This window comes from Musca domestica, unplaced genomic scaffold (assembly GCF_030504385.1).
Source record: "Musca domestica strain aabys unplaced genomic scaffold, Musca_domestica.polishedcontigs.V.1.1 11, whole genome shotgun sequence".
NCBI classification, from domain to species: domain Eukaryota; kingdom Metazoa; phylum Arthropoda; class Insecta; order Diptera; family Muscidae; genus Musca; species Musca domestica.
In genome coordinates, this window is record NW_026712133.1 from 20092881 (window position 1) to 20107310 (window position 14430).

Below are 14430 nucleotides of genomic sequence, written 5' to 3' on the forward strand. Positions count from 1 at the left end.
ACGCTCCGATAAACGCATTTAAGAATCAAATTCTCATCTCTTCAGAAGATGATGAACCATCTTATAAATTTGAAATTGTCTTTCCAACTTATCACAGACATACTATAAATGAACGAAATATTACACCAGAATTTCTCAGAGACATTTTGAAGAAATATTTAAACCCATCGGTAACAAACTGCTTAAAGACTAATGACGAAATCTTGGGAGTATTGCAAGAAGTGTTCCGTGATAATTTCACACAATACAAAGTCAAATATTCAAGACAAATGGTAACCGACTTGAAAAATGATGAAGACCAAGAAAACAAGATTATTGATGAACATAATAGAGCACACCGAAATAGCGTAGAAAATAAAGCACAGTTATTGACAAAGTACTACTTTCCCAGAATGCAAGCTAAAATTAAGAAAATAGTCGATCAATGTAAAGTTTGCAAAGAAAACAAATACGATAGACATCCTAATAAGATAGGCCTACAGGAAACACCTATCCCACAAAATCCTGGACAGATTGTTCACATAGACATTTACATAACCGAAAAGACATCCGTATTGACGGCTATAGACAAGTTTTCTAAATACGCTCAAGCAAAAATTCTGAAATCAAGATCAGCAGAAGACATTAAAGAACCACTTAGGGAATTAGTCATATCCTTTGGAATTCCTGAAATAATAGTTATCGACAACGAAAGATCTTTTAATTCCAAAGCAATAGTTTTCATGTTAGAAAATCAGTACAACATCAAATTGTTCAAAATCCCGCCGTACAGTAGTACTGTAAATGGGCAAATTGAGCGGTTCCACTCTACACTGTCAGAGATAATGCGATGTCTAAAAGCACAGAACTTACACAAATCCTTCTCAGAGCTTTTACATAGATCCATTTACGAATATAATAACACAATACACTCAAGCATTCAAAAGAAACCAGTTGAAGCATTTCTTGGAAAAAGGGCAAACATGAGTCAGGATGATATAGAGAAAGAAAGATCCGAAATTGCCCAAAGGCTTAAAGAAAAACAAGCAGAAGATATTAACTACCACAATAAGAAAAGGACTCAACCAAAAACCTATACGCCAGGAGAAATCATATTCGTAAAAGAGAATAGGAGACTTGGGACAAAGTTAAGTAAGGCATACAGACAAGAAATAGTAAAAGAAAACCAAAATACAACTGTTATTACAGAATCAGGAAAAACCGTACACAAAAACAATATCAGAAATTAAGAAATCAAATATTTTCAGATTTTTATTCGCCACGGCGACCGCCTATGTCAAGATTTTGGACTATACAAACTCTCAAATTGTTGCGTTTGATTCCGGTTTGGCAAAAATTCAAGATGGTAACTTCAGGATAATTCATATCATTGACATCGACAAATATCAAGAAACAATAAATTCCCTACAAAACATCCTTTCCCAGAACATAACCAAACACCATTTCCTTCATCCCTTCCTAACCCATGAGCTGACAGAGATTCAAGGATACTTGGACCGTTTGAAGCCAAACGTGAAAAATAAACGATCATTGAATTTTATAGGTTCAGCGTGGAAATGGATTGCTGGAAATCCAGACCACGATGATTTTGAAATAATAACTCAGAAAACTAATGAAGTTCTAGAAAACAATAATAAACAAGTTGTAATTAACAAATTGTCATTGAGAAAAATTAATGAGTTAACACAAATAACTAATGAAATAATAAAAAGTATAAATTACAGTGATGTAAACAGAGATAGATTAAATTCAAAATTAAAATTTAAAATAGAAATATTAAAACAAGAAATTGTAAATATTCAATACGCTATCCATTGGGCAAAAATAGGAATTGTAAACTCATTCATACTTTCATCTGACGAGATAAATATTATTAAAAATATAATTGAAAAAGATTCAATACCGTTTGTTAATGTAGAAGAAATCTTTGAATTTGCTCAAATAAAAATCGCAACTAATAATCAATCCATCATTTATATTATTAGAATACCAATGACAGACAACAAAGTTTGTAATAGATTATTACTGAAACCTATAAAATTTGAGAAGTTCGTCAATAAATTAAAATTCGAAAATGTAATAATGTGCAAACAAGATTTAAAATTATACGGAATCAAGAGTGAATGCATGAAATACAATAATATAAGTATCTGTAATAGCATAAACTTAGAAGCTATAGAGAATAACACCTGTATTTCTAATTTGTTAAATAGCAAGACATCGAATTGCACGGTAACTGATAACAAAACAGTACCAACAGTTGAAGAAGTTTCTCCAGGGGTAATCCTGTTAAATAATTTCAATGAAACAATCCTAATAAATAATGTTGCACAAAGACTTATTGGATCGTATGTCATCCAATATAGCAACACTACACTAAGTATTTCCGACAAATCATATTCCTTTTTTGAAATAAGCCATATTCAACCATTACCGGCGATTCTGCAACCTAGGGAGTCTGTTCTCAGTATAGAAGAGACGCTCTCTTTAGAGTCAATTAAAGAAATTCAAATTAGTAACACAAAAGCCATAAATTTATTGGGAGGCAAATACGAGTGGGGTCAAACCACAAATTTTGGACTTACCTCCTTCGCGATAATATTGATAATCGTTTTCATTATAAGGTCCAAGATCTGCAAAAGGGGAAAGGAAATTATACTCACCCCGTCTATAGCAGATTCATGTCCGTATGACGCACGTAATCGTGTCCCTATGCCGGAAGTAGTGGAATTGCCGGGAATACGAAGAATTTCTCATATTCCCTATTTTTGACCGATCGAGGACGCTCGGTTTAAAGAGGGGAGGAGTTAACGTTAACTTCTTTATTTCTGTTTCTGTTGCGCGTGCAAGTTCGATGGCACTTAAATATGCTTGCAAAATGCTTACAATGCATTCATGTCATTCATTCGTATAAACAACAGATAAATGCTTACATTTTAAGAAACCTAACTCTAAGAAATAATAAAATCAAAAGTGCTAACGTTGCACTAAATACATTGTCCAACAAAACTTAATTTTAAGAATAAAGGAAAAATAAAGTCAGTCCCATTTTGTCACTCGAAAAAGAACGTTATGTTTAATTTATATATGGGAGGCATATCCAAATCGGAACAGATTTTAATAAAATTAAAATCAACTATTTTTGGGCTTTTTCTGATATCTGGTACCAAAATATCATTCCTGTGGAGTGCACATTACGAATGTGAGGGACTTAAAGACCAAATCGGATGAAAGATATATATGGGAGCTATAGCTATATCTGAACCGATTTTCTCCAAATTTGATATACTTGCTTCTAGGCCGAACTCGATTGGGTGTGCCAAAATTCAGGTAATGTGGACTGATAGTGGACATTTGGTGCACATTTAACCCAAAATCGGATGAAGATATATATGGGAGCTATACCTAAATTTGATCCGATTCTCACCAATTTTAATAGGGTTCGTCCTTGGGCCAAAAAAGTATTGTTTGGAAAATTTCATCTCAATCGGATAATAAATGCGACCTGCATTTTGTTCACAAGAATATATGGACAGACGAACGGACGGACGGACGGACGGACAGACGGACTGACATGCATAAATCGACTCAGAAAGTGATTCTATGAACGTTCTCAAAAGTAACTATGGGTCTATCTCGTTTCCTTCTCCATGTTACAAACAAATGCACAAAGACATAATACCCTTACCACTATGTGGTGTAGGGTATAAAAATCGCATAAAAATATCTGTCTAAAGATGAAAATATTGATTTTGTAAAATTTTTTCATATTTTTTCAATTTTGTCATATTTTTGGCATATTTTCATTTTTAATTAAACATTTGGTAATATTTCTACAGCTAACAAAACTAAGTAGTTAGGATATCAGGATATCATATATAGATCGCATTTATGGCCCGATCCTTACCAAATTTTGCATGGGGATAAGATGAGGGTCAGAATAGGAGCCTACTCTTTTTGGAGATGATCGCCATATATTTAGGGGTTGAAATGGACCAAAAAACTGCAAAATTGTCGGCAGGTCGTAATTATCGCCCGATCCTCACGCACATTTGAAAGGGGGTTACCGGACATTGCAAAAGCCAAGCAGTTTTGGATGGCCATCCAAAAATATTCAATGTGTAAAATAGTTTGCCAACTTTTGTAGACACAATACGAAAATGTCCATTCCAGAGACTTTTTCGAGAATTCACAAATACAGGAAAGACGCACTTCTGACTATTTCGTTAACGAATATAGTCAAATGTCTGTATCTCATATAGATGCGTTTCAGTCAAAAACCAATAATAAATGTTAATCTTTTGCCGCTTCTAAGAAATTATAGGTCTTTGGGAAATATTGGTTCCAGATCTAGGAAGACCATTTACGTGCAACATCTACCAATAAATTGGAAATGAGCAAATTAGTTTAAGTTGCTATTATTCGAAAATTAGAGAACGAAACCTGATGGTTTTCTTTTATAATTTGTCACAATATCTTGTGGAATTCTTTCGAGTATCTCGCCTATATAAACTGTATCGTTTATTATAGTGTTGCAGGGTATTCAACGGTCGGCCCCGCTCGACTGTAGCCTGTGCTTACTTGTTTTAAAACATAGGACAAAATTAAGTAGAACATTTTCATTATGGGATTAGTTCATCGCTAATGAACTCCAACTTTTCTGTTTGATATTCATTTTCAAAGTTTTTGAGGTTAAAATAGTATGTAATGCGGTCTACTAGCTCTTTCCTTGAAAGCCATCGTGTTGCAGCGTATCCCAGAATAACATGCATGTCAGTTGCAAAGTGTTCTTGAAACGTTGCAAAGTCATCGCGGCGACTAAGACTGTTGCAAAAATAAAAGTTAATTTCTTTCATCAATCTGTCTACCTTGTTAGGTAGCGCACCAAAAGCCGCACATGACGCCAAATTCAATATGTGACAAACGAATCCAGTTACAAAAAGATTGGGAACTGACAATTTTAATATAGCTTGCACACCTTTGTATTTCCCCATCATCACTGAACAATTGTCAGCCGTAAACCCGATCATTTTCTCCAGTGGTATGTTGCATTCATTTAAAACTTCAATTATTTTGTCAGAAATGCCTTTGCCGGTTGCCTCCACAATATGTTCAGTGATAGGAATCTATCTTGACACTTTCCATCAAAAGATACTAAAACATGGACTTATATAGATCATTTTCAATGCCAAAAAATAAAATTTTATTAATCTTTTTTAGTTAAATACTCTGCACACTGCTCTATGGTTATGCATATTAAAGCATATGTCTTGTCTACGAATTTGATCCTTACGCTGGACGAGAAAGGGATAAATAATAATACACCAACTTTCTTTGTAACATTTCAGAAGCGTGTCTGTTGGAATAAAAAATTGAAGAGCGTTTTTAAAACATGATTTTCTAATGCGTTCCATAACTACTTTTTTGACACAGGTGCAAAATATCGTATACTACGTAGAGCACATATACAAAAAATTCACCCCAAATAAAACTGTTTTACATTTAGTACAGATCACACACTAAGTACATATTCCCTAAACCACCATCATATATCAAACATACTTTCCAATCCCCAATCCAAGTTTTTAGCTCTATCAGTTCGCATAATAACAAATGGTACCATTTTCGAAGATTTTAGAACTTTTCATAAACTTAAAGTTCGAATTTCCAAAAACCATTTGGTTCATCTATTTCTAAATTAAAATTTTGTACCGAATTTTGTACCATTTAGTACATATAAGTACAAACATTCATAACAACCTGAATTATAAAATCCAATTGAAATCTTATTCCGCAATTTCAGTATTCAAGCCCTATCGGCTCACCCAAATCCAAATTGTAACAAATTTAGTACAATTTAGTAATTTTCATGTACATAATTAACAAGTAAGCCAAGGCTATAGTCGTGCGGGGCCGAACATGTGATACCCTACAACACTACAATTTGCTAGAAGCCCCCTTATGTCCAAGTCCCTTTTGGAAGATTTCGCTTTTGAAATTATGTCATGGAGCACTGCCCAAATATTACCCCTAGCATTATGACCAGGGACATTTACCCAATACTTACGCACTCAGTCGTGCTGTTCATTCTTGTGATCCATTTTACAGCTAAATATAATCCAATGGTTATCCAAAATGCTAGAATTCTTCCCTGTCCTTAACTCCCTCCTCAGGCGTGTCAATTGGCTTCAATTGTGTGATCTGGAAATTTTTTCTATTTATGGTCCACTTCAACTCCTAAATATATTGCGGACATCTTTGAAAATAATAGACGTAGCCCTTATGAGCCGAACCCCTTTCTTGTGAAAATTTTCATGAGGATCGGACGATAATTGCAATCTGTTTATAATAACCCAAACCTGTGTTGTAAGGGAAAAAAATTTGGAAAATATACACTTCAATAGTAGTTGTGTTCCAGTACTTTTTTAGTAGTAAAACTAGCAGAAGAGAGAACAGTTCGAAATGTCATTCTCATTTAGGTTTGCTCAAAAAATAAGGGGACGGAAAATTAGCAGAAATGCGATAAAATGTCAAAATTCAAAATTCCAAAAGTAAACAGCCTAAATCGGACTGGTGAAACCTTACTGAAAAGATCATTTTCTTTATTGAAATGTATCAATACATTTTTCAACCTTGTTAGCCCTGCCAATTAAATGTCAAATTTACAATATGCACATTTCTGCTCGGCCAAATTCATGTAGCTAAAACAAGCAGAAATGTGCACCACTCAGCGCCATTTTTTTCTCGAGAGAGATGCAAGTTTTGCTTGTTTTTGGAGTACGGGAACGCGTTGTAGCAGAATTAGTGCTAATTAGTACTAATTTGCAGGTTCTGGAACACAACTATTATAAGTCAAATTAAAACCAGTAAGGAAAGCTCAAAAGTCGGGCGGGGCCGACTATATGATACCCTACACCACTATGCATACTTAGTAGAGCTCTCGTAAAAAGGTTTATACAGGGCATTTCAGAGCTCTATGAGATATTTGGTACAAAATCAAAATCTATCTAATTCTATTGTGCATTTTACGAACTATAGCTATCTCTGAACCGGGTTTCTCCAAATTTTACGTATTAGCTTCTAGACTGAATGCGGTCTTATGTACGAAAATTCAGGTGATTTGGGCCGATATTGACCATTTAGTGCACATTTAACCCGAAATCGGATGAAGATATATATGGGAGCTATATCCAAATCTGAACCGATTTCGATAAAATTTAAATTTAAACAGATATTTGGTACCAGGTATTAGATGGAGCACAGATACATCTAATACCTGGTACCAAATATCACGGTTGTGGAGTGAATATTACGAATGTATGGGACTAAAACACTAAATCGGATGAAACATATATATGGTTGCTATATCTATATCTGAACCGATTTTCACTAAATTTGATATACTTGCTTCTAGGCTTAATTTGGTCCGATGTACTAAAATTCAGTCCATTTAGACTTATATCGGCCATTTGGTGCACAATTAACCCGAAATCGGATAAAGATATATATGGGAGCTATATCCAAATCTGAACCGATTTCTATAAAATTACAAACAGCTATTTCTGGGCTGTATCTTATATCTGGTACCAAATATCATTCTTGTGGAGTGCATATTACGAATGTGAGAGGCTTAAACACCAAATCGGATAAAACATATATATGGGAGCTTTGCTGTTTCTGAACCGATTTTCTCCAAATTTGTTGTATTTGCTTTAAGGCTAACCTCGGTCACATGTGCCAAAATTCGGGCCATTTGGGCTGATATTGGCCATTTGGTGGTCAATTAACCCGAAATCGGATGAAGATATATATGGGAGCTATATCCAAATCTGAACCGATTTCGATAAAATTTAAAACAGCTATTTCTGTGCTCCATCTAATACCTGGTACCAAATATCACGGTTGTGGAGTGCATAGTAGGAATGTGAGGGACTTAAAGATGAAATCGGATGAAAGATATGTATGGGAGCTATAGCTATATTTGAACCGATTTTCTCCAAATTTGATATACTTGCTTCTAGGCCGAATTCGGTTGGGTGTGCCAAAATTCAGGTAATTTGGACTGATAGTGGACATTTGGTGCACATTTAACCCGAAATCGGATGAAGATATATATGGGAGCTATATCTAAATTTGATTTGATTCTCACCAATTTCAATAGGGTTCGTCCTTGGGTCAAAAAAAAAATATATAGTTTGGAAAATTTCATCTCAATCGGATAATAAATGCGACCTGCATTTTGTTCACAAGAATACATGGACAGACGGACGGATGGACAGACGGACTGACATGCATAAATAGACTCAGAAAGTGATTCTATGAAGGTTCTCAAAAGTAACTATGGGTCTATCTCGTTTCCTTCTTCATGTTACAAACAAATGCACAAAGACATAATACCCTTACCACAATGTGGTGTAGGGTATAAAAATCACATGCGATGAAAAATATGAAAAAATAAAAAAATATCACAAAATACTACGAAATCTATATTAACATCATTATTCGCATCTTTTTATGCGATTTTTTTAGATTTTATACTCCTATGCCAAGAGGGCATTCTGAATTTACAAAATTTGTCAAAATCAGTCCAGCCGTTCTAGAAAATGGCGAATTATTGGAAAATTTGACTTTTATTTAACACAAATTTTATGGTTTTTTTTACTCACTAAATATTAGCCGATGACCATCAAAATTGGATGACTTCTGCTCAGCCCTAGGCTCTAGGCTTCCGCGTCGATTGGTCTATAATTGCAACCTGTAGGGCAACTGCAAAATCAGATTTTTTTTTTCAGTTTTTGGTCCATTTCAACCCGTAAATGTTATGCGATCATCTCTAGGAGCAATAGGCTTCTATTCTCGCCCTAGCGAGACGCCCACCTACATTCTAAATTTCGTGAAGATAGGGCCACAATTGCGACCTGTAGAGTGATTACAAACACGGACAGACGGACGGACGACTCAGCTCGGCGAGATAGTAAGATGTATGGATCTTTTCCTATGTGGGAAACCAATATTTCAAGGTGTTACATATTTTTGACCCAATCAAACTTATAATACCCGCAACACATAGTGTTGTAGTGTATAAAAACTTCGAAAACTACCCCCATAATCCCAATTCTGCCAGTAATGTTCATTTCAAATTTAATTTAATTTCCATCCGTTACTCCAAATTAAAATTGTACCAAAAATTAGTACCGTTTAGTCCTTCTCGTATAAATGAGCACACAGTTCCCAAACTACCTCCTTTCATCGACCCTACCAAATTTCAAGTTTTGAGTATAATAGTTCACATGACACTAAATGGTGTCAAATGTAGTACATTTTAGTACTTTTCGTACACTTGTAGTGCAAATTTTCAAAATCCCTTTGGTATACCCATCAGTGACCTTCATTCCAAATTTAAGAGCTCTGGCTTTACTTGTTCATCAAATACATGAATTTCCAAGAACCCAGCCTTATGTGACCCCTTCGGACCAAAAGTGACCCTCAGCAAAATGTAAGAAGTCGAATTTGGAAATTCCTGCCGTAACGTGTACGAAAGATATTTATTAAATGGTACTATATTTTGAAATGAGCGTAATTGTGGGTTAGACAAGGGACATATTTTGGAAATGCGTTCTATATGGTGTTCGAAAAGTAGTTAATTCGGTAGGGAGTGTAATAACAAAACTGGAAATTTTAATTCAGGTACTCGGATCACTGTGAGTGTATTGCTTTTAGATAATGCGATCAGTTTGTATAAGTATAAGAGTTTCCTCAAATACAAAGGGTACCATATTTAGTACATTTCAATACTTTTCGTAGCGTTCTAGTAGGAATTTCCAGCCTTATCCAACCCTTCGGACCCAAAATTTCAATATTCTAGCTTCAGCCGTTTCGCCTATCAGCCAGTCAATTGCTCTACTCTTTTATTAATATAGATTGTTGATGATGAAACGGCTGGGACTTCCATGGTATGTCTAACTCGTACTTAACAAGGATGTTTGTTAGTAGTTAAAAATATAAACGTATGTAATATGCAAATGTAAATGTTGTTTCTTTGAGTTGACTGGCCTTCGCTTACAAGTGTGAATTGGTTTGATCATTAAACTGCAGCTTGTAACGATGTAAAAATGACTCAGGTGTTGTCATTGAGGTTGGTGTAGGTTGACATTGAAGTTGTTTAAATAGAATAAATTCTGGATTGGTTTATTTAAGTAATCGCTGGACATAATGAAATGCATTACCGGTATGTTATCTATGTGAAGGAGTGTCCGAGGGGTAAAAGTTAGATAATTGCAATAATTGAAAATAGAACAAAAGAAGTGTAAAGATATATTTAAGATAATTTTTTTATATGCTGGGACAGAAATCGTTTCGCTATAAAAGGTTGGTGTTACACTGCGATGTCAGTAGTTATTTCTAACGTTTTACATAGAACAAAAGAACAAAAACTAGCAAACATGAAGGTGAGCACTTCAGTGACATATTATAAAAGGATTTTTTATAGTATAATTTGTGTGAAAGGACACATACAAAAAAAATTATAAATCGTGTTACATTAAATGTGCCGAATGTAAGATTTCAAAAAAATGCAATTTTGAAATTGTTCGCTGACTCCATACAGAGTAAAAAATCATATTCCCAAGAAATAATTATAAACTTTTTAAAATAAAAACGTAATAAAAACAAAATAAAAAATTCCGCCATAAAAAACGTGAATTAAGGAAAACATACAAATCTATTCGAAAAAGCGGGACACAAACTACGATTTTTCTAAAAAAAAAAGAAAAAAAAAAAACGATGATCGGTGGATTTGAAATCAGTAATTCAAATTAAAACAAAAAAATTTTAAAAAATCAATGTCAGATATTTCCTTCAAAGCTAGTTATATATATACAGAATTTAATCATCGTTTCCCGTTTTGTTTTCCAGTTCGTCATTGTCGTAGTCCTGCTTGCCTTGGCTTTGGGTGCCAACTCCTCAGTTTTGCCCTGGGGACCAGTTGTTGTGGGTGGACCCCTACCCGGTACAGTAGTACTTGGAGCTCATCCCCATGCAGCCGTTACAGTAGCTGCCCACCCACCTCATGTTGTTGCTGGCCCTGGACCTGTTCAAGTGGTCTCCGGACCCGTTCCAGCTGTAGTTGCTGCGCCTCATGTAGTTGCCGCTCCACATGTTGTTGCCGCTCCTGCTGCAGTTCCAGCTCATAGTGGTACTTTCGTTGCCAAGACCCGTGGTGCTGTACATGTTGCCCCATTGGCTGGTCATGCTCAATCTGTTGCCTCAGTTAACTTGCAACCTGCTCCCGGAACCGTTTGAATTCATTCATTGGTGAAATAAGAGAAACTAACCATGTCGCACGCTTTTTCTACTATCTATCGCCTATGCTCCTTCCATTGCTACTTCACCTTTCTTTCTGATTTCCCCTCTTATACATTCTAATCTTACTTGTCCTCACCTCTAAATCATTTATAATTTACTCTTAACTGTGACATTCTGAAAATTTGTAAAAAATTAATGTGCATAAAGTCAAACATGCCAAAATGTAAATAAATAAAAAGTAAAAAAAAAACAAATAATATTCTTTTTTAATACAATAAAAAATACCAAGTGAAGGGATCAATCTTATATTATCCTCTAAAATTGATAAATTGGATCAATGTACAAAAAAATGATTGACTTATTGGTTTTTATACCCTACACCACAAGGTGGTCAGGGTATTATGTCTTTGTGCATTTGTTTGTAACAGGCAAAAGGAAACGAGATAGACCCATTGTTCCTTTTGATGATCTGCATAGAATCACTTTCTGAGTTGATTTATGCATGTCAGTCCGTCCGTCCGTCTGTCCATATATTCTTGTGAACAAAATGCAGGTCGCATTTATTATCCGATTGAGATGAAATTTTCCAAACAACATTTGTTTGGCCCAAGGACGAACCCTATTGAAATTGGAGATAATCGGTAAAAATTTAGATATAGCTCCCATATATATCTTCGTCCGATTTGCCTTTTATTGTGCACCAAACGTGTAATATCAGCCCGAATAGTATGGAATTTTGCACATACAACCAAATTAGGCCTGAAAATAAGTATGCCAAATTTTATCGAAATCGGTTCAGATATAGCTATAGCTCCAATATATATTGTTCATCCGATTTGTTATTTTTGTCCTCCGCAGCAGTAATATGCACTCTGTAACAACAATATTTGGGGAAATATATCAAATGCAGCTCAGAAATACCTTTGCTAAATTTTATCGAGATCGGTTTAGATTTGGGTATAGCTCCCATATATAACTTCGTCCGATTTACCATTTATTGTGCACCAAACGTATAATAATTGTCCAAATGGGATGGGATTTGGCACATATGACCGAATTCTAGAAGGTAGTATGCCAAATTTGGTGAAGATCGGTTCAGATATAGTTATAACTCCCATATATATGGTTCATCCGATTTATTGTATTTGTTACCCACAGCCGTAATATGCACTCCGTAACAACGATATTCAGGGAAATATATCAAATACAGCTCAGAAATATCTTTGCCAAATTTTATCGAGATCGGTTCAGGTTTGGATATAGTTCCCATATATATTTTTATCCGATTTCAAATTAATTTCGCACCAAATGGGCAATACAAGTCCGAATTTAAAAGATACAAATGCTTCGGCATATTTAGTCCTTTGAATTTTAAATTATAATTATAATCATAGCGTGTATGATTGAATTCTCCCATAAAAACTTTTAATTATTAAGTGGAGCTCAACTAAATTAGCAAAGTGGTGTAGGGTATCATAAAATCGGCCCCACCCGACTTTAGGACTTTCTTTACTGGTTTTACATGTTTTTTCTTTCAAATTGTTATACCCTACATCACATAGTGGTAAGGGTATTATATCTTTGTGCATTTGTTTGTAATATGAAGAAGAAAGCGAGATAGACCCATAGTTACTTTTGAGGATCTTCATAGAATCATTTTCTCAGTCGATATATGCATGTCAGTACGTCCGTCCGTTTGTCCATGTATTCTTGTGAATAAAATGCAGGTCGCATTTATTATCCGCTTGAGATGATATTTCCCGAACAATATTTGCTTCACCCAAGAACGAACCCTATTGAAATTGGTGATAATCAGATTTAGATATAGCTCCCATATACGAGTATCTTCAATAGATCTCGGGTTAATTGTGCAAAAAATGGCCAATATCAGTCCATACGACCGGAATTTGGCACATCCGACCGAATGTAGCAAGTACGTCGAATTCGGTGAAAATCGGTTTGGATATAGCTATAGCCCCAATATATATCATTCATTCGACTTGTTGGTTATCTGATTTTTGGTTTTCATATTCTACAACAATAATACTAGATATCAGATACAGCCCAGAAATACCTCTGCCAAATTTTATCAATATCGGTTCAGATTTGGATATAGGTCCAATACATATATTCAACCGATTTCGGGTTAATTGTGTATCATATGGTCAATATCTGTCAAAAATTCCTGAATTTTGGTACATCCGATAGAACTCAGCCTAGAAGCAAATACATCTAATTCGGAGAAAATCTGTTCAGATACAGCTATAGCTCCCGTACATCCGATTTGGTTTTTAAGTCTCCCACATTCGTAATATGCACCCCATATCAATGATGTTTTGTATTAGATATCGGATACAGCTAAGAAATAAGTGTTTCAAATTTTGTAAAGATCGGCTAAGATTTGGGTTAGTTGTACACCAAATGGTCAATCTCAGTCCAAATAACCTGAATTTTGGCACATTCGACCGAATTCAGTCTAGCAGCATATTAAGTTAAATTTGGTGAAAATCGGTTCAGATATAGCTATATATGATTTATCCGATTTGATGTTTAAGTCCCTCACATTCGTAATACGCATTCAAGCTCGGAAATACTTTTGCCAAATTTTATAGAGAACGGCTAAGATTTGGATATAGCTTCCAAGTATATCCTTAATCCGATTTGAAGTTTATTGTTATGGGAGCTCTACTAAATATGCATAGTTGTGTAGGGTATCATATTGTCGGCCCCGCCCATCTTTTGACGTTTCCTTACAGGTTTAAATAGGAATTTCCAAAAAAAAAATCAGCATCAATTTTCCTCTTTGTGACATAGATTGTTAATGACATGAAACATTTCAAATATCTTACATTTGTCTGAGTGTTGAGTTTTCAATGTTGGCAATTTGCAGTTTTAAAAATATTAAAGCTACTGTCCTTTAAACTATTAGCTCTGTCGGCTGTGGAAATTAAAAGAACTGCTGACCATGCAATGACTGGACATTATAGGACCAACAACGAAAAAATATACACTCTTATAAAAACATGAATATGTATTCGCAAACCGGATTCTTAAACATTCCATTTCACATGAGTTTTTAAAAAAAACGTCCTCTCACTGAAAAGCCGCTTACCTTTGTTACTTAAT

At 34.9% G+C, this 14430-nt stretch overlaps 1 protein-coding gene across 1 annotated transcript; it reads left to right on the plus strand.

Moving 5' to 3' along the window:
- The first annotated feature begins 10354 nt into the window (after positions 1 to 10354).
- LOC131805867 (adult cuticle protein 1-like) lies at positions 10355 to 11322 on the plus strand. Its single transcript, XM_059129604.1, has 2 exons — positions 10355 to 10448; positions 10915 to 11322. The coding sequence occupies exons 1-2, from the start codon at positions 10386 to 10388 to the stop codon at positions 11299 to 11301; spliced, it is 450 nt and encodes a 149-aa protein (XP_058985587.1). The 5' UTR covers positions 10355 to 10385; the 3' UTR covers positions 11302 to 11322.
- The last annotated feature ends 3108 nt before the right edge of the window (positions 11323 to 14430 follow it).